Genomic DNA, 27,988 nt, shown 5'->3' with positions numbered 1-27,988 from the left:
CATTAGCATAATCAAGATGGCGACCGCAGTAGATAGCGTTTGCCACAATGACCCTAACTTTGCAGTGATTTGCTCCTTTCTGGACAAGCATAGCGAAGCTTTGGGGTTGCCAGAAATTTCTTTTACAGATCTTCAAAATTTTATCGAAGACAACAAAGCTGGTAAGAAACTTCATTTGCATACTGCACAGCAAACTTTATTAATGAGCATCCCAAATTGTAATCAGTCATCTCAGGACTAAGGACGCTTTCCAGAATGACCAACAAATATTGAATGTTTTGACTGGGTAGAAGGTGACTTAAAAGTGCATTAAAGAAAGATTGCAGCATACCATACGTATCATGTCTGATGATGCGAACGTCTGGTTCTACTTCTGTTGTTTGACTAGCTCTGTCATAATTTGAGTCATACTCTGTGTAAGAAAACGTGATGGGATTCGTGAGAAGTAAAGGTGCATTTCGTGAGGTCCGTTAACATTCAGCATTTTGAGCTCTTCATTTGTCAATACTATGTAAAAAGAATGCATTCAGTGCAGTTTACCGATACTATAGATGTGGCATTTTTGACACACAGATCCTCTGTCTTGTGTTTTGTTTTGTTAAATTCAAGGTATGGTTCTCCACTCTACAGTCAAAGTTAGGCCTACTGGCTAAATAGTTTGTGTCAAGCTCTGGATGTTTGGTGTATGTACAAGGAGCTAATACATTTCAGAGATTACAATCACACTTTAAATTGTCTCCTTGCAGTAGTCTCACAAATTCATACACACAGTTGTTTAATCCAGGGGCATGTAACTCTGTTTGGATGGATTTCGATTGCTTGAGAATATCAGATTCAGAGGATAGCTTCTGAGAATGAGAGAGTGCAGAAGGGATAAGGGTTTGTAATAAGTAAAGATTCAGTGATCGCAATCTCTGTTGTCTTGTAGCATTGACAATTTTGATTGTGAACAAGTACTCAGGGCTTCAGTTTTCTTTTACCACAAATTGTAACTGAGCAGTGGTTATCATTTGCTTCATTCAAGAAGTGCCAACGATTGACTCTGAGGATTAGTTGAATAAGGTTTTAGTACATCCTATGGATTATGATTTAAAACAACACATTTCGAGGGATGACAAAGTGGGTATCAGTCTATAGTCAAAAAGGTGCGATGCATGTTGATTTATCACATGGCTATCATCAATAATAAGTGTTTATGACTGTTGACTTGGCACCTCAGACTTATGTACAAGTCTAATTACGAAGGACAAGCCAAACTAATCCTATCATCTTCAGCAGCAGTTACTCAGTACAAAGTATCATTGTTAATGACTTAGGGCAAGATATTTGCATTGTTAGTTTGATAAATTGCTGAAAGCTGTGTGCAGTATTTAGGTAGGGTTAGAAGTTGTAATTTAATCACATCTCAATAATTTTATGCTTTAAAGTTGTCATATACCTATTGATAACTATGGTTGTCATGAAAATATCTCTTATCCTTCCTGAATTAATACTTATCTCAGATTTGCAAACTTAATTTAGATATTAGTTATTTCATAGAATTTAACTTTTTAAGATACTAATGTCTCAAACCTTAGACATGAGAACATAAACATTTATCAACTTGTGTTTTCATCAAGAATGAGTTTCTACTTTAGACAAATGTAAGATATCTTCATTTATCATACAATGGATAGTGTTCTCAGCAGGATGAAGTCAGCAAATATTTTCGGTATCTGTTAGGGTCATATACAGACATTGATGCAAATTAGAGGGGTCATATGCAAATTTTGTGGGACTACTAGTACTGTCACAGAGTAAACAAACATGGCGTCAATGGTCGGTGGTCATGTCCAGGTTGACACCAGCGGTTACAGTACTGTTAGCAGGTTAGTGCTTTGATCCCGCAAAATACATGCCTGGTTGTGACAGGTGGAGCAGATTACAGAGCGAAGATAGATATTCATAGGCTTTCTCTGAACAACTGTCAGTGTCAGTGAGAGAATGGCACTGGAATGCGGGCCACAATGTCAGGCGAACATTAGATTGTATTTGTTGTTCAAAAGCTTAATTGAAGGTGTTTGAAGTTCTATGTGAGTTTGTTATTTATTTTTCAAATGTAAGCTAAAATTTGTCGGCAACAATGCATGCTTTAACATAAAAGCATACTGGGGGTCTGGTGACAAATTTGAGTCAGCTGAGTGATTTGGAGAAAATTCTGTCACCGGGTTTTTGACATAACATAATACTATGCATATTTTTTGACGTCATAAGGCATTCCATGAAGTTTAGTTATATGATTTGTAGCATTTGAAATTGCATTTTATTTTTAAGTTATAAATTAAGAATTGTATGATTAATTGGTTACCACATTCATGTGTTTTGGGATGGTTAATATCCTGCATTAGGAATAAACACTTTGTATTTAACTTGCCAAGGCTTGCTAAATACAATGATTATTAACCATCCGGCAAATGCTACTTCCAGAAAAATGCTACTTCACCATGTTTACTTCTTCTCAATAGAACATCAAGATATGAAAGTTGAGTAAAAATGAAATTGACAACATCAATGTATTGCATGTCATTTGTGAGCAGTGACATGTTTATGCATGGATTACTGACAAAAACAGCATTGGGAACTTAATTTAAAATCAGTCCAAGAATAGATCACAGCTTCAAAATTCAAACAATATTTCATCACAGTAGTTTATTCAGATTTTAAACATTATTTCATGACACTAGATTTTACAAGGTATTTGTGACACAATTTTCACATTCATAATTGTTACTATTTGTTCAGATCATCAGGATTTGCAATTATCAATCATTTTGGCTCAGCTTAATTTGTGATACTGGTTGTTTGGAGGGATAATGAAGCTTGCGATAAGTGAAGTGCAGCTTTACTCATTCCTCTTTGTAGATGTTTCCAGTATTTTGAGTTCTATTTTTCTGTCATGTTGTGATGAGTGCAGATGTATGTCTTTTTATTTTCAGTTGATAAGGTATTAATTGATCTACATATATTCCTGCTGAGAAGAATTGGCAAGACAAGTGTGACTGCTGACAGACTAGAGAGGCAACTTGTCAAGGTATGATAGTACTATCATGTTGGGGTACATGTTGTTGCCATCAAAGTCAAGGGATCTTTGCCAATTACCCTCATGTTAAGAGTTGAAGCTTTGGGTAGTCCCTAAATCTAAACACTATGGCATCAAATTTCAGGGATTTATGGACAGTTCTATTTCATGACTGATGCATTTTACAGTATTTGCCTTAGACATGAAAAGTTCTGAGTCATGAGAAGGTGTCACGGACATATTTCTTGGAGTCTATTTCAGTGTGGAACTTTTATCAAGGCATCAGTTGTGATTGTTTAATAACGATAAGCAATCAGTTGACTGAGAAGTTAACTGGCAAACAATGTATTAAGTAGTTTTGAACAATAGCTAATTACAAGCTTAGATTATCTCAACTTGGGACCCAGTTGCACTGAGTCAACAGTGATGCAAGCTTTTAAATGGGCAATCTTTTTGAATTTATCTTCCCTTCACTATTCCGCAAGGTGTGCTAATCTGGACGGTCCAACCTTAAACTGACAGCACATGTCGTATGCTTGATGTGCACCACACGTGTTATTATTACTTTTAGAGACAGTTAAACAGTACAGTCTTCACCGTCACCGGGAACATTCATACTGGTGCATGGACAGTGGTGCATCTTTTCCCTTTTACGATGATATATCTAGTGTTATATCCAGAACACTGTACAATGTTGTAATGCTATCTGAGTTTTTGTATGATGGTGCGTGTGTACTTTAATATCAAATTATACATACATGACTTTATTCAGTCATTGTTCATATTACATGTTAAATTTGTAAAAATATAAATAAATGCATAAACATATCTTCATGGAGTAATTGAGGGGTTAAATTCAAATTTATGTCATCCAAAATATATATGTTTTTTAGCACATTTTCTGTGTTAATTCCTAACAAACCTACATAATCTAAAGTTTTCTTTAAGAACTGTTGGATGAAAATCAGATTTCAAAGTTAAAGTTAGATAATATATGGTCTGTCATGGGAAATATTTGTCAATGTAATGTTATCAAAGCAAGAAACACATATTTAATGTAAATTGTAATTCTTTCATACACATCCTTTTGGGGGGTCAGAATTTTATGTTGTTTGTTGAGACAAATCTCTGTAAATGACTATATTAAGAGTTTGAAGTGGTGTTAAATTTTTGTAAGAAATGAATCACAACACTGATGGACTTACTTTACAAGGGGTAAATTTTCAGTTGAAAACTATGATGACTGGTGTTTCTGATGCATCCGACTAACTGCTTGGATAATAGGTGTATGTATAATAAGAATATAGAGTAGTGTCTGTTACATTCTATACAGAATTTCTTCAATTGTCAGGAATGTGTAATAATCACAAACTGGCGATAAAGACTCATTGGTTGGAGGTGTATCTCCAATTTTTCACATTGAGATTGGTGGTTTTATGGGAACAATGTGCAAGATATTAATGCAGCAATAGTTAACGAATTATCAATTGAAATAGCATAGGGATTAATAACATATAAAAAGAATTTTCACAAATGCTACGACACCCAAGACTTGCACTGCCTCGTGTTCTGTCATAGAAAATGCCGTGGCAATATACCGTTTTTTCATTGTGTTTTCCCTCTTTATCTATATCATGTCAACTTGACTTTTCATCGTAAACGATAGTTTTTTCAGTGAACGTGAACACGGCAACATGTAAGCTGGGTTCTGTCTTTACATGTAGCGAGTTGTGGCAGTGCACATTGAGTTAGGAGCCAGACCAGAAGCGAGAAGTTGGGCCGTCGCTTATATCATTTAAGAAGGAGATTTATCGCCCCTTGCAACAAAAAGATCACCCATTCACAGCAAACTTGAGACAATTTGTTCGTCAGATATGCAGGTTTTTCTGCATCTGGGCAAACGCTGATTTCATGATACTTATTGGTTTTGTTTTTACATTGAATATTTCAAGTTATTAGGATATGTTTTTTAAGTAATGTTTTATCAGTGTGTGAAATTGACATCAGCATGTGGGCCTGAGCCCAGTGGATTTGTTGTCAGGCTAATAGCTAAAAATGTCAACAGGCCCGTATGATCTGCAGTTTATTGAATCTATAAACATGGCAAGTGAATCTGAACCAATTATTTTCATTGCTTGTTTTGACTGGATTATGCACATACTTGGTAGTCCAGTTAAAATATAGATCCATAATTCCTGCCTAATTTTACATGAATTGAAGTCATTTATCTCCCATGCCTACAGAAGGCAGCTGTTTCAAAATTTGTAGAAAGTTTTATTTGTCATACGCTTAAGGAAACAGTTTGGACTTGCAAATATGTTTGCATAAACCTCTATATATGCAATGACCAGATACTTAACTATGGCCTTTTCAGTTTTGAAAGATATGTTGTCTGTGTATTTGCATGGAGACAATTTGGACTAATGTGTCCAAAAAGGAGAGAGAGACATACATTGTTTATGAGGCAGAACACCTGGGCCTATTTTGCCCGTATTCTCTATCTTTCAAGGGGCTGTGGGGTAGCATAGTGGTTAAACTTAAAGCATTAGTTGTCTCTCCAAAGACATGGGTTTGATTCCCCATATGGATACATTGTTTGAAACCCTTTTCTGGTGTCCTCCAGTGGCTCCACTGTGATGTTGCAGGAATATTACTAAAAATATCTTAAAACCTAACTCACTCACTCGCTGTATCTATCATGTCTATTTTCCTAGTTTTGTCACAACTTCTCTGATGTGGACGCATGGGAAATTGAGAGAATCGGTTATCGATTGGCCAAAGTTTCTACAAAACTAAGGATTTTAAAGGTGAGAACCAACACGGCATGCTCTGTGATCTTGCTTCTTCAGAAACTATTGTAAGGCATCAGTTGAAATTTTGTCTGTAGGTTTGTGAATGTTGAACTTGTTAGACTTGTTTTGGTCTCAGTGCATCAAGGTTGCGCCTTTTTTCTTAAAAACAACTACCAGTATTGACTCACATTCACCAAATGCTTAGAAGAGATACTGCATTGTTTCCTTTACTTACACTGAGGAAACTTCCCCAGCTGATTATCTGTGTATGTCATGCAGTGGATATGGTAAACCAATACCATTCACCAGTAATGTGCAACTGAGGTTTCTTCACAGGTACTGCTTTTTGTCTTCATGTGTCCATTCAGTGTCTTCTGGCCGAAAATACTATTAACCCTAAAACCTTTTTATTTGAGATGGGATTCTTCCAGTTGTGTGGGTGATTATGTCAACCAACATGGTAGCAAACATTTCAATACTTAATAAAAGGGTTCAATCAGGCATAATTTCTGATGTTTCCTCATCAAGCTAAATCAGTTATATAGAAATGGCAATGTAAGATAAAATATTACCCTCACCAAGGGAAAGAGTAATGCAAGTTGCATTCATATCAGGACACTTAATCAGCATATTGTTTTATATTTATGTCTCAGAATCTGCTTGAGTGCCAGTTTGATTATAACACGAAATTCAAAGAAAAGGTCAATGAGCGGAAAGCTGAGGACATGCGTTTCCAGCCAGTGGGGCGGGACAAGAACGGACTGGCTTACTGGTACCTTCTGGTATGTAGACTTTTGTCTTTGTCCAAACTGTAGTCAAGCACATGTACACAGGTTGTGTGCTATGGTGGATCTACATCACGTCTATATTCTAAATATGATTGATGCTCATGACATCAATCTCAGAATTGTCTGGCCCAGACTTGATTATTTACAGACCGGCATCATATTGTATGATTATGTCGTCTTTGGAGCTTTTCTGGTGTTCCCCATAGGGATATTGCTAGAATATTTCTATAAGCAGGGTATACTCATTCACTCACACTCACTCTTCTTCGCAGGATCAGGACCAGAATCTTCTGGTGTACCGAGAGGAGCAGGATGATGCAGACAGTGAAACATGGCAGCTGGTGTGCTGGTGAGTTTTTTGTAAATTCATCTCTTTTATCTCTCAATGGTGTCTTTAACCCTGAAGTATAGGGCAGTGGTTTGTTGCGCATCAAGTGAAGCAGCTGTCCTGCATCACACCAAAAGCTCGGGTTCAATTTCCCACATTGATATGAAATAGTAGAATGTCTGAAGCCCATTTCTGGTATGATGTAATTGGAATATTCCCAAAAGCAGCTTTAAAAAAACTCCCTCACTTGACGCATGCGTTTGGGATTTTCTTTATCTAAAATTGAAAGTCATTGTTTGAAATTCAAAAGAGAAAAAATATCACCTTGGGTATTTACTTTGTGTGTGTTTAAGAAACTGTGATAGACTGACATGATAAAACACATATCAAAATCCAATTTTGTGAACAGTTATTTAGATATGTCACAGTTAGTTTAATGTCTTGCATGCATGAAAACAAAGAGAGATTGTTAATCGTTTCATGCAAACAGTTTGGACTAGCGAATGTGTTTGCATAAAACTTTATATGTGTAATGACCAGATACTCAACTATGACATTTTCAGTTTTGAAAGAAATGCTGTTTTTGTATTTCCATAGACTAATATATCCAGAAAGGAGAGGGAGACATACGTTTTTGTGAGGTAGAACACCTGGGCCTCTCTTGCACTAATCTGTATCGGGTTGTGGGATAGCCTAGTGATTAAAGTGATAGCTCTTGACTCTGAAGACCCGGGTTGGATTCCCCACATGGATACAATGTTGGAAGCCCTTTTCATTGTTTTCTGGTGTCCTCCACTGTAATATCACTGGAATATAACTAAAAGCCACATAAAACTAATCTCACTGACTGACTGACTGACTGACAATACCTATCATGTCTATTTTCCCAATTTTGTCACTACATTTTCTATGATGTGGACGCGTGGGAAATTGAGAGAATAGGTTATCTATTGGCTGAAGTTACATCCAAGACTTAGCTGGATTTTGATTTGGATTCAACTTATGTATCTAAAAAAGCTGAATAGTTGTGAATAGTTTGTTAGTTAGTATTTTGTTTGAGACAAATTAGCAAGATATTTCAGGAGTTTGAATGAAGGTATTTTGTGCTGAACGTATTTTTTTCAGGTAGGTAATTAAGTAACTGCAAATGACGGTTCCTTATGATATGAATTTTCTGTTTTATACAGCTCTTGTAATTCTGGCTTCTTTTTTGAAGAAGGTTTCATGTATGTTTCAGCAACCGGGATGACTTGGCCAAGTTGATATCAAAGCTGAAGGAAGATGGGGATTTAAAGTTTGATGATATAAGTTGTGAGTGTTTTCTTATTATTGTTAATCCTTTGTCTCATCAGTATGATTGACTGTGGAGTAGGCAAGTGATTAAAGTGGTTTCTTTATTATTGTTAATCTTCTGTCTCATTTGTAAGAGGGATGGTGAGGTAGTCTAGTTAAAGTGTGACCCTGAATTCCCATCATGGATACAGTGTGTGAAGCCTATTATGATATCCCCTGCCATCTTATTCCTGGACTCCTTGTTCCCTGCCCTCCCAATCCCTCTGATTATGTACTTGTTGGCATCTTTGTTGGTTCTGTTTGCAAGATTCTGCAAGAAAATAATAATGATCACCGAGAATCAGGAGAGAGAATAGGGGGGCTTCCATGAGAGAAATAGTCTTAGAGTGTGATCTGTCAGTTGCAGTGATGAAAGATCTGTGACTGAGATTATGCTCAAAATTCTCCCAACCACACTATGTTTGAGTAATTCTCTATCATGTCTGTTAGTGATCAAACATAAACTTTTCCTTCAATTTTAATTTTCCTTGAGGTAGTCTGACGATTTCTTTGGTGTTATAAAATATTTTATGTTTTCTTGGACACTGATCCTTTTTAGTCTGACAGATAACCTCACATTTTCCTTTGTTATGTTTTTTTAAACCATATGTGTACTTTATTTGTAATTTAATGATTTATAGTCACAGTTGTATCATCTATTTGATCACATACACTTCCTCAAAACATGTACCATGGTCAGTTATTTAATTCTGTCATATTTGTTGACAGCATCTTCTACAAAGAGCAGCAAAGAAGGAAGTCCTGAGGCAGAAGTTAAGGAAGAGCTGAAACAGGAACATGAGGATGGGTCAGAGGTCAAGGTCAAATTGGAGAAGACTGAGATCAAGGTCGAAGATGTCCAGATCAAACAGGAAGTGAAAGAAGAGCCAGAAAACAAGGAAGAGTCTGCAAAGGAAAGCAAGTCTGTGAAAGAAGAACAAGAAGTGTCAGAATCTCAGAAAGTGTCAGTATCAAGCAAAGAAAAAGATTTGAGTAAGAGCTCTGAAAATACTAAGAGAGAACAAGAGGGTGATGAGTCCAAGTCAAAAGCTACTGAAGAATCCAAGGTAAAAAGAGAGCAGGAGTTAAAGAAAGAAAGAGAGGGAAATAAGGAAGAACTTGAGAAGGAAGAGAAATCGGAAAAGGAACCCGAAGACAAGCCCCAGGAGAAACATGGACCAGATAGGCCAGAGAGAAAGATAGATGACACAGGGGGAACAGGACAATCAGCTTCTCCCGATACAAATAAGAATGATAAGGAGGCAAAAGAGAAAACAGAAAAGGAAATGCCTTTAGATGAGCATAACCAAGATTCTGTAAATAAGAGTCCGAAAAACAATTCTGAAGAATCTGATGCCAAATCCGAAGAAAGTAAATCAAAACAGTCCAAAGACAAAAGAGACATTTCTGAAGTCAAGTCAAGTAGTGTTGTGTTAGATGAAGGACAGAATGATGATGTTGAATCTCTAGGTGGAAAAGTGTCTGAAGCCAAAAGTGCTGAGAAAACCATCTCTGAAACTTCCAAAGAAATGGTTACATCCAATGAGAAGGGAAAAGATGAGGTTTCTAATGTTGAACAAGAATCTGAATCAAAAAGCAGTAGTTCACAAAAGAAGTCAGGAGAGGAGAAAGAAAAATGTGAGAAAGACTGTCTTCAGAAATCTGAGAAATCACATACTGAGGTAGAAACAGCCAAAGATAACAGTAAAACACAATCGCCTGTTGGAGAAAAGGATGTAAAGGAAGGCAGTGGTGATGAGAGCAAAGTTAATAAAGATTCAAGTTCAAAGTCTAGTGAGTCCAGTTCTACGAAAGTTGATGAAGACACCAAATGTTTAGAACAAAAAGAAAGGTCAGCTAATTCATCTATACCTGATGCCAAAACAGAAACAGAAGATAGTACCAAGACATCCAAGGGAACAACAGTGGAAATGATAGAAAGTATTGGAAAGAAAGAGGAAAAACGAAAAGAAGAGGGGGAATCAGAACAAGAAAAAGGAAAGGAGGAAACAAAAGTCTTGAAAGAGGAAACAAATGGAAAGAAAGACAAAGGAAACAATTGGCAAACTGAAAGAGTTGAGGATGTCAAAGGAGACAAAGAAAAATGTAAAGAAAAGAAAGAGGACGCTAAAGGAAAGATGGAACAAACAAAAGAGAAGGTAGAAGATGCGAAAGAAACAACCTCTCAAGAGGAAGAGGATTCTTCAAATGAACAAAAAGACGTAACCAGATTGAGAGAAGCAGAAGAAGAACCAGAAGCAGTCAAAGGAAAACTCCCGGCTAAAAAAGACAAAGAAAACAAGACCAAAGATGAAAGTGAAGAACAAGAGGAAACAGTTAGTGAAAAAAAGGATGGTGAAAGTAATATTTCAAAAGATTGTGAGAAATCTTCCAAAGACAGTAAGGCACAAAAAGAGGAATCAAACATTCAGACTAAAATCTCGGACAGTTTAGCTTCAGAAGTAAAGGAGCAACATAAAGATTCTAGTGTTGATAGTGACAAAAAGTCTGACTCTAAGAAATCAGTGAAATGTGCTAAAACAGACTCGAGTAGTGTAACCTCAAACGCAGAGGACAGTACAGAAAAATATAGTGGTAACAAGGATAAGAAAAAGAATGCCAAGTCAAAGAAAGGTAAAGATGATTCTCCAAAGGCGGATAAGGACAATAAGGATGGTTCTGTTAGTGATAAGGAAGGTAATGAAGGTGATACTGTTAATGATAGTCCAGATGTGAAAGAAACTGTTAAGGGGAAGAGTAAAAAGGCTGTCAAACAAAGTAAAAAGTCTAATAAGCCTTCCAAAGACAAAGATGTGGAGGAAAGATGTGATGAAGATGAGGAAGAAACTGCGAAATCCAAAGATAATGTTTCTAGAATCAAACGTGGGTCCAGGAAAGCCAAGAATACAAAGGGTTCTGATGAAGATGAGAAGGATGAAGATTCAGAAAAGGATGAAGACACTAAGGTAGAGTCAAAGAAAAACCCTGAACCTGAAGTAAAACCACGACCAACACCAACCAGAAGTTCTCGAAGAGCCAGGAAGATGCCAGATAAATATGAAGACTTGGAGAACTTACCTTCACGGCGATCAGCTAGAAAAAGAACAGTGCCAAAAGAATCTGAGACAGCAGAAAATGGTTCATTGGACAGTGAAAATTCTAGGGATACACCTGGTAAAACTAAAACAGCTCGGAAACTGAAGGATGGTAATGATGATTCTGATACTGAGGAGTATGATCATAATAAGGAGAATTCAGTGAAGCAAAAAGGAGGAAGGGGCGTGAAAAGAACAGCAGATCGTGGCACAAGGGAACCAACTGGAAAGAAAGCAAAACGAGGTGCTTCCAGAAGTCGTGGTACTGCAAGGTCAAGGACAAAGCGAAAGGGAAATGTGTCTTCGTCAGAGAGTGATAGTGAAGATGTTCCTCTTAGTAAGGTGAAAGGAGGCAGAGGTCGTGGAGGAAGAGCAGCAAGAGGGGGTAGTGCAAGAGGGAGGGGCCGAGGTGGAAGAGGGGCAGCAGCAGATCCTGTTGTCACAAATGGAGACAAAGTAAGGGTTAGACCCAAGTTCTATTTATGTTTTATCTTTGTGTTCACTATAGACTGATTTCCCTGTCCATGTCACCACTGAGAGTTCAGCTGATGTATGACAACATTGGCAGTGAGATCAAATGACAGCCTTTTGAAAGTTTTCAAAGGTGCAACACCTAACCTTTTATTGTACCCTGTATTGAACCCTTCTGTCACTTTATGGTATTTCAGAATTTTCATGCGGTTGTTACATATATTAAGTGATCTTTTATCACATTAGACATCACAATTAGCTTTTGTTGTTTAACATTTGAGTGTAATACATTTTTCATACATTTTGAGATTGCATGCATGAGATCTTGTATACTTCTATGCATTCGGCTTTTTTGTGGAAAATGAGTACTGATATGCATATTATAGAAGTCAATGAGATATCTGTTCAGGGATGTCAAATATTGATACAAACCTTCTACATGTATTAGTGTATGTTGGTTTAGCCTTGTGGTTCAAGCTTTCACTCGTCACACTGAGGACCCAGGTTTGATTCTCCACATGGCACAATGTAAGAAGCCCATTTCTGGTGTCCCCTGTGATGTTGCTAGAAGTAAAACTACACTTGCTCACTCACTTTACAACATCAAAGTCATGCATTAAGAAATGGTCAGTACTACATTACCCTAATCTTTCACCCTGATTTTGAACATAACATAATTGTGTCCATACAATCTATCACCAGAAAAAGAAACAAGTGTCAGAAACCAGCAGTGATGATTCTGACTACTGCCCAGGAAAGAAGAAGGGCAAAGGCAAGGGTCGAGGCCGAGCAAGAAAACGAAAGGCATCGGATGCTGATGATTCAAGTGAAAATGGACCCAAGAGAGGTGGGCGGCGCCGAAAGCGGCCCCCGTCGTCTGATTCATTTAGTGATGACCTGTCCGAGTCTTCAGAAGACCTTGTGTTCGGGCCATCAGGTGAAGATGAGTTTCAGCAGGAGGAGCTCAACACTGATGACGAGGACTTCCTAACTCCCAAGGGAAGGAACTATCAGAGACAGATTGCCCGAGCAGGTGTGCAAAGTAAAATAGTTTATGTTTAGACAGTGACATGTGTATAGATACAACTAGGGAAACAGCCCTGAAGTTGAAGGAAGGTGATCATGGAATACATAGTAATGACGTTATTAAAGACTGATAATAATCAGGAGGATCATGGCTCATAGGAACCTACTTGAAGTAAACAGGGTATTTAGGGTGGCATTGCGATTAATGCATTGAAAATCTACATGCAAAATTACTGTATATAACAGTTAACGCATTCAACACCGCAGACCGAATAATCAGACACAACACTGTTAGTCAACAGACACCAGAGGCTGACTAATCGGCCAGGCTGTAGGCAAGTCAAAATGAGGTATAATTTTAGGAACCTACCTGACTTATGATCCATTTTTTAAATTCTCACTTTTCACCTTGTCTGGAAACATTACTTATTATCGACAGAATTCAAGTTATAAACTATTTTCCGCAATAATATTGAAAACACATGCTGCAACATCAACTCGATGTTTGAGGAAATGATTAATTAAATTGACTAAACTAATGTATAAAATTCCTTCATTTTGTGCAATTGTGTGATGCAAGTCAATTCAAAGACGAGTGACATCTCGCCTCGGCTTTCGCTACCTCTATCTTCATGCTTGGATACGCTGTTGAATCCAAAAATATATGTATAAAGCATTTTTGTCACAAGTCATAACCCAGTCCAACACATTCCATAATTTAGGTACAGGTTGCGATTTCTGGCTGAATATGTCCAGAAAAGCATTATTTTACCCAAAACTTGTGTCTAAATCTACAGGTTTTCATTTATGAGGACGGTATCCATTGCTAAACAATGCCTTAATCGAAAACGCAGGTATTTTCCACTGTGGAGTCATGTTACCGAACGGAAAGCTACTGATATCGGGGAAACAGGCGACCATACATATTATTTAAGAAATCGTTATGTAATAATTTTACGATTACGTAGAAATGAAAATATAAAAGAAAACAGATAAAAATAGAAGTCTGGTTATAGACATACTGAGTGACGATAATAGGAAGGACATGACAAGTTCTAGTGGAATCACAAGTTCTGCATTGACTCATTGCGATGCTACTGTGATGGAATGGGGACTTGTCAAGCCGGTGGTGTTAGAACTCATGTACCCTAAGGATAATTTCAAGACATTATGGAACCTTATTAACACCTATCCCTCACCTATGTTTCCAAAAATGTTGATACTGGCAAGGATTGCCTTGGTCATACCACTGCACACAGCAGATTCTGAAAGAGCATTCAGTTTTCATAATGATCTGCTGTCCCATCTAGAAATAGACTGTCATCTATCACCTTAAACAGACACATGTTGATAAAACTACTGGCATCCACATTTGACAAGTGTGACTTTTGGAAGGCTGTTTCTTAGTGGAAGACCAAGAACCAGAAAAGAATTTTCAAATGTTCTCATTAAAAACCTAAGGGAGTCCACTTTGTACATATGTCACAGAATAGGGGTAGGTTTTCAGAAAATACAATTATTTACTTAAATATCTCCAAAAATATCTAAATATCAGTATAATCACACTTTTACATTATTTCATGTACATTATAGTATGTGCATAATAGCTTGTGCATACTAATATTAGTGTTTGGTGCAGAAACAGAAAGGTAGTGAGTCAACTGAAAAATCCTAGATGCAACACTGAACGCAGCAGTATTTTGTCATTAGGACCAGAAGCTGTTTGAAAGATAAAACATCTGAGCTTGTGTTAACACCAGCCACATTTATTCTGACTCAGCTAGAGTGAAATCAGAATACCAGCCACTTACAGCATGTTTTGATTGATTCCAGAGAAAGATAACTTCCAGCCTGGTGCAGATGATACACCATGCACCAAGTGCAAGAGATACGACCATCCAGAATGGGTAAGTAATGTTCCTTATGAACTGGTTTATCTACACTATTTGAGCCGTCGTTTCAGATAACAGATGTTTTATTTGACTACACAAGTATTGACACTGACCCGCACAAATTGTTCTAGGTTTCAACTGTTCTGTACATTAATCAGTTGGTTTGACAGTCCCAAGTAATCATGTAGAGTTTGCCAATTCCAAGAATTAATCTGTTCAAGTCTGCTAGAAGTTGCTGTTTGTAAGAGAGTGTATCCATAGTGAATTCTGCTTGGTATTCGGGGTTTTTTTTATTTCTGGCTGATTCAGTCATAATTTGGAGGCACAGTCACATGCAGCTATTTGTGATCAGAACTATATAGTGGCTCATCTTTCCCCCTTTTTTTCAGATTCTGCTCTGTGATAAGTGTGATAGTGGGTACCACACCGCCTGTCTCCGACCACCGATCATGATCATTCCGGATGGAGACTGGTACTGTCCACCTTGTCAACATGTAAGTCGCTCCAACAACTGCTTGGTTTTGATAAAGTCCACGAAAAAGGTGGACCCTATTCCCCACCCCACCCCTATGCCCTACCTAACCCTACCCTATCCTATCCCCTTCCCCTCCCTATCCTCACCCCACTCCCATCCCGCCACATTCCCATCCCTATTGCCACCTTATCACAATTCACACCCCATCACCACCCCATTCTGTTGTAAATGTGCCTGAACCTGTCTGTCACAGTCCCTATGCACCGTCCCTACATACAGTTATTCAATAATATGAATGTTCACTGCATGATATATACTGTTGTAATGCATTCCTTGTCAACATGTGTTTATATGTTGTCATGCTAAATTATGGAATGTTTTGTTTTTTGTAACAAGGTCATGCTGGTGCAGGTTCTACAAGAAAATCTTCTCAACCTAGATGTCTCTTTAAAAAAGAGGGAGCGGTTAGTCAGAAGGTAGGATGTTTGCATTTTGAATGCATTTCATGTAATCCTTGAACTTAGAGATGTCTACGGCTCCACTGAACCAATCCAAATAGTCTTGTGTTTGACTCCCAAGCTCACCTTTTCTAGAATTTCCAAGGGTCATGCATATCACTGCCAATATATATTTTTTTATGAAAGTGAAAATCCTCAAATACTTAAAAAAATAATGTTAAGCTGAATTTATAAAGTGTTAACCAAAATTCAATTGAAGTTTTTCAGTGAACAATAATCAACATTGAATAAATTCCTTTGACATTGTGATACCTTATTTACAGTATTACATTACCTACATGGTGCAGTATGTATAGTGTTACGAGTTGTTTTCTTTTCAGGAAAGAACGTCTAGCCTTTGTAGGTATAAGTCTGGATAACATTCTAAAAGAGGTATGTATTCATTCAGTATGATTATGTTTAGTGTCATGTCAGTAACATTTAAGAGTCTACAAGCTGATCATAGAAGACAGTGCAGAGTTGCATCCCTTTTGTGATTGTCTGAAAAGTGATAGAAATTAGGTGAAGTGTTTAAATAGACAAAGTAATGTTTTGCACAAATTCCTGGTCATTTTTTGGGGGGCATCTTTGTAATGTTATGTGATGTGAGTTAATTCCAATCACTTTGACAGGACAAGAAGAGCAACATCCAGCAGCATAAGGAACGGGAGGAGAGAATGTTGGCGATAGTGACGAAGCGAATCATGAAGGAGGAGAAGGAGGTCCCTGATGAGGTGTACTCCAAGAGGTCATGTCGATCTCGCCAGTCCATGAGCTACAGGTTCACTGAGTACGACAATCTCATCAACAGTGCTATTGGGGATGACATCAAGGAGGAATCTTATGAAGAGGACAGTTACTCTGGTAATGTACCCCCATCCCTCCATCAAGAAACACCTGAACATCTCCTGAAACCATTCAAACTAGACTTTTGATTGCCTATTGCAAGAGACTCTCATGGTTGCTAAAGCGTTGAATCATTCTGTTTTTACGAAAGGACAAGCAATTTTTTCATTGCTGAAATTCAGCCTCTTGTTGCAAAATTCGAGGATTCAGCAACATAATCTGAGTTTGCTCTTACTTTGAAGAACAGGTTATTTCCAAGACTCTGTTATTTCCAGCTTGGTCTGATGTGTGCTGCAACACTGAATGCACAGACTATGCTAAAGGTTTATAGAATGTTACTGACAATATGGATGTTGTCTGTGCTTACACACAACACTGCTCTGATATGTACTGTGATTCTGGAGATCAGTATGATGTTAATAGTATTGCAACATGAAGACCGTCATTAACTAAGCCTCTCCTTGTACAGATGGAAGCATCAGAGGGGGAGGCAGAGGTGGTAAGGACATGTCCAACATCACAGGTCGTCCTCCACCTGTTGTCAACCGGGAAAAGAAAAGCCAGAAGGCTCGTCGGAGGCGCCGGCTTACTCAGTTGGACAGCGATGACGATGGGGATGAGAGTGATGAATACCAGGCTTCCAAGTTAGTAGCTATTATTAGTGCTTTAACCCATTCAATGCCATTGGCCAGAAAACTAGTGAAACATCACCAGTCCTCAGAGACTGTAGGTCAGGATACCGGCTAGGGAGTAGTCACATCATGATATGTATTTTTAGGAATCTAACCTATGATTCATTTATCATTTTTCATAATGCTTGAAAACAGTTATTACATTTCAGATGGCTATGTATTTTTGACAGACTTAGAATTATAAGCTAATTATAACTATTGTTATTGAAACACAGTGATTCTCGGACATGCTTTGGCAACGGGACCACATCAGAGTGTTTAATGAGCAAATTAACAATGTTTTGAGGATGTAATTAAACAAATCAAATATACTAAAGAATAAAACCAACAACAGTACTCATAAGAGTAGTCAAATGAACATTATAACTTACTATTTCTACCTTTTTTATGTAATCATGTGATGTCATTCAAGTGACATCTCAGCTTTCGTCACCTCGAACTTTATGCTTGGACACAATGTTTAATGCTAAAATATGTGCATAAAACTTTCTTGTCACAGGTTATAACCTAGCATGATACGTCCGTTAAGTTCCATAATATACGTATAGGTGGTGATTTTTTTATTTAGCACTTTCAGAATAGCGTGATCGCACCCAAAAGTTTTGCCTGAATCTGCATGTTTTCTTTTAAGAGGACAGTATCCATTGCTGTTATCTGATTGGCTCACTTTGGACATGTGTCTGAATCTGACAATCACGATCCTTATGGGAGACTGTGGCGAAAAAGCTTTGTTAGAAACCAATCCTTTCCCACCCAAATCACTTCCAGCAGCTGTGAAAATACTCTGGGCAAGGGTACAGTGATATACTTGATGTTCAGAGCTTTCGAACAATACCCACCATCAATTTGCCACACGTTAATCATACGAAGCTTTGAAAACGGAGGTATTTCACACCGTTCATCATATTACCGAGCGGAATGCCAATGATATCAGGAAATACACGACCATACATATTATTTCAGAAATCTTTCTGTTATAATTTCCTGACTGTGTTAAAATGGAAAATATAAAGAAAAAGGGAAGGGGATATCATGACATGTTAGAAATGGAAAAAATCACCCAGTTTTTACTTCCTCCATGGTTTATCTGAATATATATGTATGTGAGCCTGCATTTTAAGTAAAAATTAAGGTATTTAAGTTGTAGCCATATTACTTAAATAATATGATAAAAAGTAACTTTCATATTTATATGCAGTAGGATTAGACCTTTGAAATGGTGCATTCTGTGTAGTAGGAATAGTGATTTACAAACTATCTGATAATTTCCTTGATAAACACAGGCTACATCAATGACCTGAGAGTTTATGGGAGTGTCATGGCAGTATATGCCTCTGGCTGACTGGTGTTGAAAGAGTTAACTGATAGGTTTTGTTTATAGTTTTGTTAGAAAGGAGGAATTGTGCTTCCAGCATTACTTGTATGAAACCTTCCCCAATATAATCCATGTCAGTGTTCTCAATACTTTATTTTGCCAGTTGATTTTGCTGTTGATCAGTGCTCATAACTGGTGTATCATGTATCTTTCTGTTCAAATTGAAATTGTTATTTGTATTTCGCCTTGCAACAGAACATTCTATAATTAAGCAACCACTATGAAGTAATGGGGGTATACGGCATTTATTCTGTCATCCGTCCTTCCATCCGGAAACTATGTCCGGAGCATATCTCTTAAAGTTTACATGCTATGAAGTTTAATAGGGTCAAGGAGAAAGTCATGTGAGCTGCTCATTCTTGTCTCATTATACATCAGCATCAGTCATTTGCATGTCCCGAAGTGGGAAGCAGGGGTATGTGAGCTGTGCTCACTTCTACACTTGTTTACTTGTTTGTTTCATCATGAATTTGAAAGAAGACATTTTATGAAAGATGTGTGAAAGTCAGGCCCGATCCTGTCATTAAACTCTTTTGATAATGCCTTGAAAAACAGCATTACCCTTACAGTATTCCATGCTTGTCGTAAAAGATGACAAATGGGATCAGGTGGTCAGGATAGCTGACTTGGTTGACTTGTGTCATTGTGCCCCAGTTACATAGATTTATGTTCATGCTGTTGATCACTGGATTGTCTGGTTCAGACATGATGTTTTACAGACTCACGCCATATAGTTGGAATATTGCTGAGTGCATTAAAACTAGTCTCACTCGAGAACACACCTAAAAGAGAATCTGCCTTTTGCAGTAGATGAAAGATGAAATGTAGGCAATAGTAAGACTTTGTGCCTTGTTTTTATCACAGTATATATCCTGCAACTCTGAAGATCTTTGTTTACACTGTCTGTATGTATAGCCTGATCATGTTTGAATTTCAGAGACTCTGCATCCGAAATGAGTTACGAGGAACCAGTCAGTGAGGTTGATTCAGAGGCGTCAGACTGGCAGCCACGAACAGGCCGATCTGGTGTCAGGCAAACCCGAGTACGGTCTGCACGTGGAAACCGGAGGAAGTGGTCACGCTTTGATGATGATTTTGGTAAGAAGTTACAGTGTTTGTATATAAGCATTAATACACGAACTCTCTCTGCCTCATTTACTTAGTATTACTGGATGTGAAAGAACAAATGTTCAGTAGTTTACATTTCTTCTAATACTGAAAAGGAACAAGGTTACTCTGTATTGTTTGTTTAAGAGTGATCATATAAAAAACTGAAATTAATCCAAATGTTTAAGAGTAATAATAATATATAATTTAACTTTCAGTTGTTGATGATGACTATGATAGTGATGAAAGTGCCAGTAACCGGAGATCAACACGAGCCTCTTCAAAACGACGGGTCAACTATCAGGAATTCAATTCTGATGAATCAGAAGCAGTAGAGTCTCCGAACTCAGAATCAGAAGACGATGTATCAGACAGGGATTTGTGCTCAGATGATTCTGATAGGAAGTCTAGAAAACCTGTGCGCCGTGTGATTCGATCAGATGATAGTGACGAAGAAGACGAGGAAAAACCAAAGAAAGAAAAAGCAAAGACGGTTGAGAAGAAGAAAATGAAGAAGCGGCCAAAAATCAAAGACCGAAGTTCTGAATCGGAGAAAGATATTTCTGACAGTGGAAAGAGCCAAGAGAGCGAGGAGGAAGAAGAGGAAGAAACAGAGAATGAAAAGAGTGATGAAGAATCATCAGAGGAAGAGAAAAAGAAGTCACAGAGGCGACCACAAAGAAAGGCTGCAAATGTTGATTTCAAAAGTTTCCTTGCATCAGAGTCTGAAAGTGATGCAGAAAAAGAAAAGACAGTTGTTGTGAATACTAAAAGGAAGGTTCGTGGAGGAAAGAATATGGAGAATATTCTGAAAGCAGGTAGAGAAGATAGCTGTGATTTCTCCTCTTACTCTAAACCAGATGGTGAATCTGATGATAGAACTGATGATGGTGAAAGGACTAATGATGGAGAAAGCAGTGGTAGAAAGTCCGACCAGGAAAAGATCGACACAGTGTCAGAAGCCTCCAAAGATTCTCAAAGTGCACTGGAGGTGAATGGACATGATCACCCTGCTGGGGATGGTAAACCAAGTAAAGATGTACCCCAACCAGGATTCTCAAATGAAGGTGAAAAGTTTAGGTCTCATGGTAGTGAACCGTTTCCTCACCATGGTCCACGAGACTTTCAGTATCCGTATGGTGCTCATCAGAAACAGTATATGCATCCTCAGTATGGTCCAATGTCTCAAGGTCTTCCTTCCCACTCACAAATGAGTTCCCCACCTCATGGGTCCCCTCATCACCCCCAGGGGACACCACCCCACCCCCAAGGCACCCCTCCACATGGAACGTCCCCTCATCATCCATCCAGTGCATCACCCCACCATCCACCCTCTGCATCTCCACACCATGCTCCCATTGCTTCTCCTCATCAGCCTCATGGCACCCCACCTCATCCTCATGGAATGCCTCAGCACAAGATGGGACCACCACCTGTTCCGCAAGGTCAACCGTACCCCCAGGGGCCACCCCCTCCCCATCACATGGGACCCCCAGTTCCTGGCATGCCTTTTCGGCCACCTCACCCAGGATACCAACAAGGCCCGCCCCATCATGGTGGACCCCCTCCCCACGCTCATCCATCTGGAGGACCACCTTCCCACTCTCATCCACCGGGAGGACCACCTCCACACTCTCACCCAGGAGGACCACCTCCACACTCTCATTCAGCAGGAGGACCACCTCCACACTCACACCCAGCAGGAGGACCACCTCCACACTCACACCCAGGAGGACCACCTCCACACTCACACCCAGCAGGACCACCCCCCCACTCACACCCAGCAGGAGGACCACCTCCCCACCCTCATCCCACAGGGGGGCCACAGTCCCACCCCCACTCTGGGGGAGGACCACCACGTTCACACCAGTCAGGGGGACCAATTCCATCCCATCCAGGGCCACCACACCCCAGAGGTATGCACCCTCATCAAGGACCACCAATTCCACATGGCCCACAAAAACATCATGGCCCACCTCACCCCCATGGTCCACCTCCAAGAGGTATTCCTACTTATGGCCCTTACCCCCATTATGGAGGCCCTCCTGGGTCCTTCCCACCAAATCAACCCCCTCCAGTGAGACAACACCTTCCACCCACCTCCCAGAGTAACGCTGGTCCACAGGTACCCCATCCACCACCTTCATCAGCTTCATCTAGTGGCAGTAGTGGTTTTATGATGGACAACCTGCTACGAGATAATCGCCAGTACCCTGAAGAGAGACAGTACCCAGAGGAACAGCCTGCTCGCTTTCCTGAGGAGCGGCGGTACGAGGAGGAACGGCATTTTTCAGATGAGGAAGAACAACAGCAAGGAGGCGAGGAAGATGATCTTGAAGATGTGTCCGATATTGTGCACTATGTTATGAATGATGAATACTTCAAACAACATACATAACCATATAAGAAAGGACACACTAGATTCTAATGACTGGACGACTGGATGACTGTGTGGGGAATGTTGGAACAAGTACAATCATTCTGTGAACTGGCTTTGCACCTGGTTCATATCCACTTCTAACAAAAAGCCACTGTACTTATGACTGAGTTGAGAAGTCAGTCTGGGTTGAATGTAACCTGAAGTTTAATTCGAGACTGTCAAATATATCTGGTCATTTTTTCAGTTAGTCATTTAACAGGGTATTGGTCAACTTAGAAAATACTGTCAGTGGTCCAAAATGCATTGCTTGTTGATATGTGCATTTGATTGATTTAGTGACCAAAACCCAGATGTAAAATAATGAAACCGTCTTTCTGTTATATTCAAAGCAATTACTAGATCTCGTGTGAATATAGTGATATACCTCAGCTTCATCAAAGTAATGCACATGTGCTATGGTATTCCTTCCTGTGTCATTACTGCCATTTCAACATTCAGCCTGATATTTATGGTATGCCGCCACAACCGCTTGGTCCATGTTTGTGTCTAAGCACTCTGACCCATGATTAAATACTGGAAATATGTTACCATGGAAACCCCCCCAAACACTGCATGCTCTTTTTTCTCAAAATCCTACTTATTTTACAGAACCCTGACTGTTTTATTGAACATGTTTGTTACCTTGTTTAACTATTTATTGTCTTCGTGCATCCGTTTGGTTTTGCAAGCAGTGGTCATGTTGAAATTTGGTATCCCATGCTATGCTTCGTCAATAGCACTCGTTGCTGCAACTAATTTTTATGTTTTATTGATTTATATTAAACTATTTGTGTTTTATGAAATCTACACTGGTACCAATGCCAACAGCGATCTTGTGGAATATGTCTTCTCGTTTCCAAACTGATGGACTTCATTTTAAATCTGCTTACGTGAAAATGCATGAAATTGTTTTGTTTCAAAATTAAATTTTGAGCAAAACAAGGTAAATATCTGTGTTATTCATAGAATTATACCTGAAAGAGCACTGTCAGTAATATATGTATTGACTCACTGCAGGTGATTTTTATTGAAATGATTTTTACTTCAAGTCAAATTTTAGTGCACTTTTAAATTTTGAAGCGTACAGTGGGAGCACACATCACATCTGAATATAGTTCTAGTGTAAGCTGTATAATCTTTCACTAATGGCACACCCAATCTGGTCCATGTGACATTGTCATTGATCTGTCAAACATGTCCTTGCCAAAATATACAAGATCTGTCTCTGTAGGACAGGATACCCTTCAGCTCTACAGACTTTATCTTGCCAAGCCCTTTGACTTGAGAACCTGCTGTAGCCAAGGAAAGAAATTGTGGACATGTGCACTGAGTGAAAACAGAAGTATTACAGTATTGGTCACCAGTCGCAATGGGGAACAAGCAGATGATATCAAATTTGAGTTATCTTGATACTTGGAAGATAATTGGAAAATACAGGCATTTCCAGCTGCAGGAATGTAACTGTTAGGAAGTTATGTCTTGACCCTTGAATGTATTGTAATTAGTGAAAGGAGAACCTGTGTCTCAGCACTAGTCATGAAGAGTTTCCATGCATTACCATATGTCCTTCAAGGACTGTTCTACGTGTTCAGTGTCTCCATATGTCCAGTGAGTCACTGTTGCTTTAATTATCATGCTCCAATACCATCATCTGTAATATTTGCATGTTTAGCAAATTTGATGCTGGAGAATGAGAGAAGCAGCAGTTCACTTCAGTAGTATTGCTGACATGAACTGTGTGTGTGCTTTAATAGAGAATGCAGTTGGTGATTACATTGCTTCAGACTGCTGGGATCATTTTACTAGGAATGAACTAAATGTGTGTTTTTAAGAACATTATGGGTATATGGGGACTACACCATTGGTCCTTATCCCTGTGATTGTTTTCTGACATATTGGTATTTGACCCAGTCATATTCCAGTCATTCTGAAAGCCTGAGCTTGATTTGTGATTGAAATGACAAAAGGCGACAATGTTTAGATGATGAAAAGTAATAAGTTGTAAGTTTTACTGAAATGGTCTTGATGACAATTTAAGTGTGCAAGAGACAGATTTCAAAGGGCATTTTCATTTTGGCTTCCATGTATCATATTCATGTTTATTATACATCGGAGTATTTTTGTCTTGAACGTGTACAAAGCGGCATAATATTACTGAAAACTACTACTGTATTTGATAGTAAGACAGAAACCTTGAAGTGTCGGGTTTTTCACGGGAAACCTTATATAAGGACTGATCTGTTTGTTTGTCCTATGTGAAGAGACCAGCTGCAATACATGTCAACCTGAGCCACAAAACAATCTTAGCATTACATCAGCCCTGACTTCTGCACATTAACATGGACTGATGATTGAAGAAGATAATTTGTGTAATGACGTGGTTGGTGTTGACAGATTTGACTGCTGACTTCGCTCAGTTGGGATGTTCTTTATCTTCGTCCATATTGTTTCATCCACTGCTGAGTGTTGATGTCTTGTACAGTGCAGGCTTCATCCACTTTGTATCATGTACGTATTTGACATTTCACCAGAATGCTTGAAGTCTGTGTAGTTTAGTAGTTACAATTCCTGTTAATATATAACAAGAACTGGAAACTTTTTATCAACCATTCATTCAGCAATCACGTTGAAGTTCAAATTCCTGTAGGGTTGTTTTTAAGACTGTGCGAAACTTAAGCAGAATTGTATTTCAAGCAAATTAGAATGTGGGACTTTTCTGTGCTTACAATGACTTATATAATTATTTCCTTTGACCTAGCAATGGTTATTGGCATTACTGTGTAAATGGCTCAAGGTGGGCATTCCATCACAATTAAGTTGCTCAGTACTGTAGAGATATGTGTCACTGTGGCTGGCACACCTTTGATGATAAACTGTTAAGTAATCTGGATGTACCTAGTGTTAGGTATGTGAGCATGATTGCCACTTATTCCAGTTAAATAATAGGGAAGCAGGTGGGAGCCTATCAGGTCCCAAACACGCTGTAGGTGATATAGTTGGATCCTTTACATTCAAACATGGTGAATCAGTTGATAGGGTTGTTATTAATACTGGCCAGAGATTCTGTGCAGAAAAACAATCTCATACAATTGTACGGCCTACACTTAAATACTTCCAGATTCTTATTGCAGTGTAGTAACTTTGGAACTGATTTCAAAATTAAGCTTATAGTTGGATCCTTTACATTCAAACATGGTGAATCAGTTGATAGGGTTGTTATTAATACTGGCCAGAGATGCTGTGCAGAAAAACAATCTCATACAATTGTACGGCCTACACTTAAATACTTCCAGATTCTTATTGCAGTGTAGTAACTTTGGAACTGATTTCAAAATTAAGCTTACTAATGGGAATTCTTCAACCATGTGGAGTTGCCTCCCTCGTTTAAGTCAGGATCTGCTGTATTTGATTTGATTATGATCCACGGCATAGCTTTTCAAAGCTCTCTTAGCTCCAAGATATTCATAACTGCTACACATAAACATTACGTCACGACTATCTTGGCGCTAAGAGAGCTTAAAAAATCTAGGCCCAGGACATGTCAGCACCGGCGTCACTTTGAGCTGCTTTCTTCCCAAGTTATCATGGTATACTGTGAATCCGTGCAGGATAAGCGAGATACTGTGAAAGATCCATGGATCCCAGCTACTTTACCTTCAGTCTATCTTCCAGGATCCACTTGTGCCAAAGTACTCTTAGCACTAAGGTGATCGTAACTGCCGAAGGTTTCCGATTGTCATAGAACTAAGATCACATTATACAAGTGGATCGTGCACGTTCAAAATAACAGTTGGGTAGCATACCATTCATCAACAAAATGATAAAAGCATTGATGGTTCAGAGGGATTGTCATATTAAGAAGAGTCATGAGAATAATTGCCATTTTGATTCTCTTGCCATCTTTATTGTCTTACGTGCTTAATTAAACAAATATTACATGCATATTTAATGTTACTGGGCATAGACTTTGAGTGGTGAGGTTCAGGCAATACTATGTTTGATATTGACACTGCTGAATATTTTTGGTCACATGAAATGGCACATGATATGATTGCAAAAGTTGTGTCTGTCAACAGAAAATATCATGCTCTGTTACACATAATGACTGTCACAGCTCTGTGAGTTTGTATACATTTAACTGGATGACAGCACAACTAACTGCAGATGGTTTAGGACAGGATGGCTTAGTTTTCCTTCATTGTATGTAAAGTTACCTGTCACCCACCTTGTACAGTGACTGGGTCACAATTATATTGAAAATTATGTCTTATATGTTTTATGTGTGTTGTGTTTTGTTTGTAAGATAGCAAAGTTTATTGGTAATTTAAACTTTGTAGAAAGGGTTTTTAAGCAATTTTACTATGTGTGGTTTGTGTTGATGAGAAGAGAGACAAGTAATGAAGTTTAATTTGAAATGTACTTTAGCCCATTGGGCTTGGGGTGTTTTTCATTTCATTCTTCATTATGGTGGCATAGTGGAGTTCATGTCCAGACTTTGATAGAGAATATTTTTATAAAATATTTGGCCAAGTGTACTGATTGATGCAATATATCTGATTTTTCATGTGTAAGTTAATTTAGGATTCTTGAAGACTATCAAATCAAATCAGCTGTTCAGGTAATAACATCACATGTACATTGCTGCAGCTATACATAGCCTCCCTTGTTGAACATGGTCATGGTGAATCAGTGGTCTTATGGGCCAAAATAGCCTGCAAAGTTCACATTATCAAACCAGATATTCTCTGTTTCTGATGCTAGGTTAACAAAAGTGGTCAGCATCTTCATCCAGAATCACCATGCCAGTCTCACACATGACAGGAAAGTGATAAATGATAGCTGTAGTACTATGTACAACGTTTGAGATCTGTTGATATTTTCTATGAAATCCCATGTCTGAAATTATGAGTACAAATTACATGTATATTGTGTATGGGTCATTTCCATCTGTTAATGTCAGATTAATTTTAAACATTAAATATAGGTTATTCCTCCATTTTAAGTGTTTTCAAGGATGATTGTGATTGCGAATCAATCAATTTGTTCATCAATCGAATTAAGTGAAATTTTATGACATATTTTCAAATGAGAGCTTTGTATCTAAAACTGATACTTTTTCTTCCATGCCTCTAACGTTTTGTGTGAACCAAACCTGATGATATAAATTTATACGCAAACATTGATCACATACCTCATTTATCTCTGAATTGTAAAATGCTGCATTGCTACAGATGTTCGACTCGTTTTGAATTCCAGTTCTAGGTTATGATTCATACCACTGTACACTGTAACTGTTGTCTCTTCATTGTTTATGATGTTGTGAATACCAAGTAGTTATCACATGTTCAGTTGAATGTGTTAAGCATTATTTTTAGTTGTTGAGTGCAAACATTATTGTTTTCTTTTAGCTACACAATGCCTAATTTATTTTGTATTTACATGTTATAACTTGCTTCATACACACATGTGTAATTACTACATATATCATATCACATCAACTGCAAGGCAGCAATTAGCAGGGCTCAGCCATTTTATTTGCCAACTCTATACAAAACCAGGCTTTTATATAATACCATTTCATTTGACGCCTAGCTGGATAAATATGCGCTTTGATATTTATTCCTGTTCTGTGAGATGAATAATATGTAAATAGAACTGCCATCAAGTGTACATATTTGAGGTTTGGAGCCGCCATGATCATCACAGTGTCAAGTGTTCACTCCCATTTACATCATTTATACTTAATGTCATCAAAAGTAGAAAACAAACAATATGAATAAAATAGATTGAAAATA

At 38.3% G+C, this 27,988-nt stretch overlaps 1 protein-coding gene across 2 annotated transcripts; it reads left to right on the top strand.

Annotated features, from left to right (window-relative positions):
• LOC137281456 (remodeling and spacing factor 1-like) lies at window positions 1-27,988 on the top strand. 2 transcript variants are annotated; one of them, XM_067812694.1, is made up of 16 exons: window positions 1-161; window positions 2,976-3,070; window positions 5,773-5,865; window positions 6,504-6,632; window positions 6,911-6,987; window positions 8,204-8,277; window positions 9,028-11,849; window positions 12,567-12,897; window positions 14,724-14,797; window positions 15,172-15,276; window positions 15,654-15,733; window positions 16,096-16,147; window positions 16,387-16,618; window positions 17,070-17,244; window positions 19,605-19,765; window positions 19,993-27,988. In XM_067812694.1, exons 1-16 carry the CDS (start codon window positions 17-19, stop codon window positions 22,170-22,172), a joined length of 6,825 nt encoding a protein of 2,274 aa, XP_067668795.1. In that variant the 5' UTR covers window positions 1-16; the 3' UTR covers window positions 22,173-27,988. The 2 variants fall into 2 exon arrangements, with proteins under 2 accessions (XP_067668795.1, XP_067668794.1); XM_067812693.1 differs by having other exon boundaries at window positions 9,028-11,855.

This window comes from Haliotis asinina, chromosome 4 (assembly GCF_037392515.1).
Source record: "Haliotis asinina isolate JCU_RB_2024 chromosome 4, JCU_Hal_asi_v2, whole genome shotgun sequence".
Classification (NCBI taxonomy): domain Eukaryota; kingdom Metazoa; phylum Mollusca; class Gastropoda; order Lepetellida; family Haliotidae; genus Haliotis; species Haliotis asinina.
Note: the sequence above shows the minus strand (reverse complement) of the source record. Positions and strands in the feature narration are given on the sequence as shown.